This window comes from Triticum aestivum, chromosome 5B, assembly GCF_018294505.1.
Source record: "Triticum aestivum cultivar Chinese Spring chromosome 5B, IWGSC CS RefSeq v2.1, whole genome shotgun sequence".
Taxonomy (NCBI): Eukaryota; Viridiplantae; Streptophyta; class Magnoliopsida; order Poales; family Poaceae; genus Triticum; species Triticum aestivum.
In genome coordinates this window covers 326,958,482-326,964,767 of record NC_057807.1, presented here as the reverse complement: position 1 = coordinate 326,964,767, position 6,286 = coordinate 326,958,482, and the positions used below count along the sequence as shown (strand labels likewise).

Genomic DNA, 6,286 nt, shown 5'->3' with positions numbered 1-6,286 from the left:
CCCGTTTAAGATCTGCACATGCTAGTACGTGTTCACATGTTATCCTTCAAGGAAGCAATCAAATTGCCGGCTCCGTACAATAGCTAATTATATCTAGGGTTATACCAATTTAGTATGTAGTGTCTTAATAAATGAGCCGTATTATATCGGGTATTGCAGCTAGTTCTAAGTAGGGGTATAGTAATTTAGTATGCACGTTCTTATTAAATCTTGTGTGTTGTTTTGATAATTGAATGATTTCTTCTTCTTGAGATAACATGTTGTTCTAGATTTGGTAGTGCATTAATACCTCTTATTCTTACTATTACAATCTACTTATGGAGTATGTGGAACCCTCTGAATCTTTGTTCATAGTATTGACGACCATGCGTACTAACAAATCTTGTCTAACTCTACAATTGCTGCAGCCAAACCAGTACATCTGTATTGCAGGATTAAAGAAGAAACACCGGAGGACGATTATCCTATAGCCCATGCGCTGAAAAAAGATTTTGTCTACGAAATTGATATGGATTCATAGGGTTCAGATGATGCCAGTCATATTGATATAGGTCAAGGTCCTGGTAATCATCAGAAAACTACTTCTCGGGTACATATTTCTTGTACATCAGATTAGTGCCAGTTCTAGATTTTTGTTTCTAAACTATGTCTTCAAGTACATTTGGGCAGGCAATGTATGATTGTACACTGGCACTATGGAAGAAGCAAACTATAGCCGATGTACCATCATCTTCAACTGCAACAAGATCTAAAGTGAATGACCCATCTATTCACATGGTTAAACTTTCTTTCCGAATTGCTAATTCATCTACAAATTGAACTTGTTCCTTCAAACGTTTATTAAGACTAGAAGTGCATATGTTCTATCCTAAATGGGTGTATGTTTTTGGCAGAGAAAGATTCATACTGACCCAAAGGACATATTTGCTGCAGAAATGTGAATTGGTATTATGAGGAAATGTGGTCGCGATATTCCAGATAGAAACAATTACTAGAAGAAGGTAAAAACGCACCCGTGAGCAGGCTATATCGTTGAAGCGTGAGTATATAAATGAAGAAAATTGGTAGAAACTTGTGGACCAGTGGTGTGAGGATCACTCCAATGTATATAGTACACACTCGTCGCTCTTCAACTTATCAATCTGTACTTCTGGACAAATCATACTAAATTTGGGCTTCATGTTGTAGGAACTTCGTGCCAAGAAACAAGGAAAACCATCTATTGTGAAGCTAAGCTAAAACACTGCACCTACAAAACGTGATTCCCACTTTAGACATATGGTAAGTATTTGTAGTACCTTATTGCAAAAGCTTTATGTTGGATTACTATATTGCTTGGAGTATTAATGTTTACCAATTGATAAATGTGATATAAGCCTAAGGACAACGTTGATAATCGATCCAGTGGAGACTTGCTTGAATGTACATGCACTACAAAGAAAGATCCTACATTGAGTCTGACTGCAAAAAAAACAAATCGTAAGTACTGCCTAATTTGTTGGCTTCAAATGTATAGTATGACCATAATTATTTAAACTATCAAACATTGCTCTAACGGTGACAGCATTCATATTGCAGAATGAATCGAGGATCAAACATACACCATCAAAATAGCTTGATATGGCAGCAATACCTGATGTAGAAATCATTGAGGAAAAGAGCTCCTCAAGCACGTTACTTTCGAGCATGGGCATATTATCCTCCTCCCGGAAAAATTCATCCTCTTGTGAACACATCCATGAGCTAGAACACATCATTGCAACTCAGGAGGCAAATGCAAAAAAGGCAAGTGATATCTTTCATGAAGAGCTGAATGAAATATTTTTTGCTCAAATAGTAAAAATTAAAGAACTCAAGAAGAAGCAGCTAGAAGAGATTCAAGATGGATCAGCAGAAGAAATCCACTATCTTTGAAAAAAGACAAAGACATATGGAGGCAATGCTTAAGGAAGTCCATGCAGTCAGCACAAGACAATGTCTGAAAAACATCGAAGGCCTCATGCTTATAGTCAACTTAACTTTCCTTTATCCGAGACTATGTCGTCTGCTTCTCCTTGTAAAATGTCAGGTTTCACTTACAATGAAAGATATGTTGCCAATGTTTGATTCTCATTTTCCATCGATTCAATTTTTGAATCGTTTTTGTAAAATTATAAATTTAATACAGATTCGCTAGCAAAATTAATAATATGAATTACAACTTTTTTCTACGTGCGACGGTAATTGTGACATAAATGCATGACGTCACCAATGTCTGGTCCCACATGTAAGTAGCCACGCCGGCATCTTATGGGGCCATAGGTCAGCAGCGTTGACCGGTCAAAACTGAGGCCTTATTACTGACGGGACCGTCGGCGATAAAACCCAGGGCGGACCAACATGGAAGAAGCCACGTCACCAAGTGTTGGCCCCACCTGTCAGAATCTTCGACCGATCAAACTTGTGGACCAATCACCAGCGACGGGATTATCGTCGCCAAAAAAAGATCTTAGGCGACAGATTGGGCTATCATATGTAACATTCTGGGTCGTCATCGAAAACGGTCATCGGTGACATTTTTTGTTTCTTCACCTAAAATGCGATCTTGTCGTGATCAAAAAAGTGGTACAGTCAAAAAATATTTTTTTATGACGGCGCTTCGGTAATGGTGGGGGTGATGGTCGGAAAACGGCATCCGTGTATTTTCCGCGACGAAAAACGGTTATACGTGACAAGTGAAGCGTCACAAAATAGAGCAAATTTTGAAGTGTTATTTTTTACTGGTGGACTTAGAATTTATTTTTACCTCTAGTAATGATGTGAAATAAGTGCTCGGAACCTCCGAACACTTACTTGTTTGCAATATCAGACATCGTGTAATTCAACTTTCAGTTAAGCACCTGAGTACGAGCTTTGCGGTTTCATTCTAGATCACATTGTTCTCATCGTGCTCAAGCCAAGAATCAACACTATCGTCGTTGCCTACAACATCCGGCACATTTTCCCCACAAACCCCATTGAAAAATGATAAATCCTTCTTGTTGTTTCCACCATATGTTGAAAACTACCAACTTAGGACATTTGCAAACCCTGGCTAAGTTTTGGAATTGGCATGTGAAAGTACATTTGTTCCTAAATTGTTTTTTGGTATGATGACAATGTGGTTAGTGCAACTGAAGATGGTTACTAAGGCCTAGTTTGGCAGCAAAGTTTTTAGAAAACTGTTGTAATTGAAAACCAAAGTATTCCCATCGGTGGGCGAGTAATACCACAGTTTCTAAAAACCAACGCTTTTCTCAGTTTTTACATGTGTTTGGTTGGTGCTGTTTTATCAAAGTTTTGACCAGGTATTTAGCATGCATGACTGAGTATTTAGGCGCTGCTAACGGTGGCTGGCTGCATGCAGCCGCCATGCATGCACACGTCCGCCCGACCTAGATGCTAGGATCTATAGAAAATGTCTATCTCTGCTGCATCTACATGCATGTCACCTAACCTAGAATATGTCTATCCTAGAATCACGTATGGCCTTTGCTTGGTCCACTAGTGTTGAAGACTTGAACTAATCCACCTATATATACCCCTCTTCAAACGAACACACAATCGCAAGATATTCTAGTCTTCACACAACAAGTTTCTCCTGATTTACAAATGTGATCTACAGCAAGTTAGCAGGTATGTTCTATTATCAATCATTTTTTTCGAGGGTTGGGGGATCTAGGAAAGTGTATACCTGAGATGTCATATGCATATTTGTGTAGGTGTGTTATATTGTCAATCAGAATGTTGGGTAATTTTTTGATGCACAAACGTAGAGAAGATGATGAATTAGCTATCATCGAAGCTTTGTATGCTAATGATAGAAGCTCGGCCAACCACACACGTATACATACATCCATCCTTACGGGAGATCGATACGTGCGAGAAGTTCTAGAAGGTCATGAATTGAGATGCAAACGAGATTTTCGGATGGAGCAGTATATTTTTCGTAACTTAGTCCAGTGCCTTCGAGAAAGATGCCATCTAAGAGATACAAATTTTGTCTCAGTGGAAGAACAAGTAGGCATATTTTTATATGCCGTTTCAAAGAATGCAACCAATCGTACACTCCAAGGGCAATTTCAGCATAGTGGTGAGGTCATAAGTCGCTATTTCCATATTGTGTTGAACGCCCTCATGATATTGTCAGGAAGTATAATACAGTTGCCTCCAATTAATGTTCCTCTCAAAGTTGCAAGCAATACAAAATTTATGCCATATTTCAAGGTATTATTCACCTTTTAACCCTTCAGTGCTATAACCATATATAAATACAAAGTTTTCATTGTACGTAATTTTTTTTGTAGGATTGTATTGGAGCAATAGATGGAACACATATTCCAATTAGCATATCACCAAATGACCAAGATCCATATTGTAACAGAAAGGGAACACTGTCACAAAATGTTATGGTTGCATGTGATTTTGATAATCGTTTTGTCCATGTCAGCAGCGGATGGGAAGGTTCCGCTTCTGACGCTCGTGTTCTACAAGATGCTCTTGAAAATAACTTCTATCTCCCCGAAGGAAAGTTTTATTTGGTGGGTGCTGGTTATGCGAATACGCCTAATTTTATTGCACCTTATCGCAATGTAAGGTACCATTTGGTGGAGCAGGCTAAATGCAATCAGCGGCCGCAGAATCCTCGAGAACTATTCAACCTAAGGCATGCACAACTTCGTAATCATGTTGAGCGTATAATTGGAGTTCTGAAGAAGCGTTTCCCAATACTAAAATGTGCATCGCAATACCCCGTCGACTCGCAAGCAGAAATTGCGATAGCATGTTGTGCTCTTCATAATTTCATTTGTAGTAATGAGGGTGGCGAACAATGGTTGGACCAAGTTGAATCAGAGATTGATCCAGTAAAAATAATTGATGTTCCAAGTGGAGATATGAAGTATACAAATGACATACATTCTCTCAATGAGCGACGAGCACTAGGTAGCACAAAAAGGGATGAAATAGCCAATGCCATGTGGAATGACTATCAAGACTATTTCAGACGGACTAGAAGAAATACTGCATGACTTTCATTTGCTCTCCTTTTTATATATGTTTTTGTTCAGAAGTGTACTGAATAAAATAAATTCATATATTTTAGCAAATTTTTCCCGGTAGGTTGGATGTCTCATGAGTACAATAAAATAAGCAGAATATTAATATTGTATACGAGGAATGAATAAAAAGAATCAATATAGTTATTGTGCTTCCTTTATTCACAATATAGAAAGAAACATGATACTACTTAATTGGCAACGATTCATGAAAGATGACACTAAACGAACGTATAATGAAATGGTAACATGATTAAATAAAATGTCTCCTGCTTTGGTAACCTTCAGACATGCGGGGCCACCACTTCTTTGATAATCACGGAAAGAACATCATCGTCTACTTCCATGAATGTTTGACGGTTTAGCATATCTTCTTTCAGATGGTTAATCATCTTGTGTTGGTCACTTGGAGTGAGTCCCAATGTTCTAAGTTTCTGAATACAGTTTGGCATGCCATAAGGATCATTTTTGGGGTCATTCCTTTCCATTTGGGCCATCTTGATTTCCTTGTAGGTGTCAATTTGCTTTGTCTTCATTTCCTTATAAGTCTGCATTTCTTCTTCCCTCACAGAAACCAAGTTGGCCAACACAATGTCCTTGCCTCTTTTTCCCTTAGTTTTCTCACTTCCATCATCGGATCCTTTTGAATTCTGAAGCCTCTTCCTTCGAGGTGAATCCACACTTGTTAAATCTTCTACTGCTGAAACATGATTTTCATTACTCCCTAGAGGTTCTGAATATCCACCATATGATAAATCAACATCATCACCATATATATTTCCACCCCAGTCATATTCTGGGATTGTTGATCCCGGAGCAAATAGTGTTGCCTCAGGAGTATCCATACTAGAAGCCCTCATAACATCATCAGTATAGGTTCCATGTTCAGGAAGATGGGACATATTCTTGTACCTCTCTTCAGTACCATCAGTTGTCCTTTTGCAACGCTTGCCTTCTGCCATTTTACCTGCATACAAATTAGGTGACTAATAAGTGACATGATAGGAGTAACTTCTTAATTTTAATCATTGTCAGAAACAAACCTTCATGAATTTCATATAGAACATCATAGTATGGGAATGGTTTGTGCCTCCACTTGCGGTGTTCAGTTGATAGCTCCTCCCATTTTTCATCTAAAGCCGTTGGAACTTTGTTCTTGGGATCCCAACCAAATCCACTCTTTTCCTCAATAGACTTGACGACATTCAGTT

The 6,286-nt window shown here is 38.5% G+C and overlaps 1 protein-coding gene across 1 annotated transcript; it reads left to right on the top strand.

Moving 5' to 3' along the window:
* Window positions 1–3,578: 3,578 nt before the first annotated feature.
* LOC123116060 (putative nuclease HARBI1) lies at window positions 3,579–5,236 on the top strand. Its single transcript, XM_044537064.1, has 3 exons — window positions 3,579–3,654; window positions 3,741–4,245; window positions 4,326–5,236. The coding sequence occupies exons 2-3, from the start codon at window positions 3,763–3,765 to the stop codon at window positions 5,046–5,048; spliced, it is 1,206 nt and encodes a 401-aa protein (XP_044392999.1). The 5' UTR covers window positions 3,579–3,654; window positions 3,741–3,762; the 3' UTR covers window positions 5,049–5,236.
* Window positions 5,237–6,286: the final 1,050 nt, after the last annotated feature.

Coding starts and splice junctions, on each gene's coding strand:
- LOC123116060 (XM_044537064.1), top strand. CDS start 3,763: ATGTTGGGTAATTTTTTGATGCACAAACGTAGAGAAGATGATGAATTA. Junction 4,246..4,325: donor AATTTATGCCATATTTCAAG/GTATTATTCACC, acceptor TTTTTTTTGTAG/GATTGTATTGGAGCAATAGA.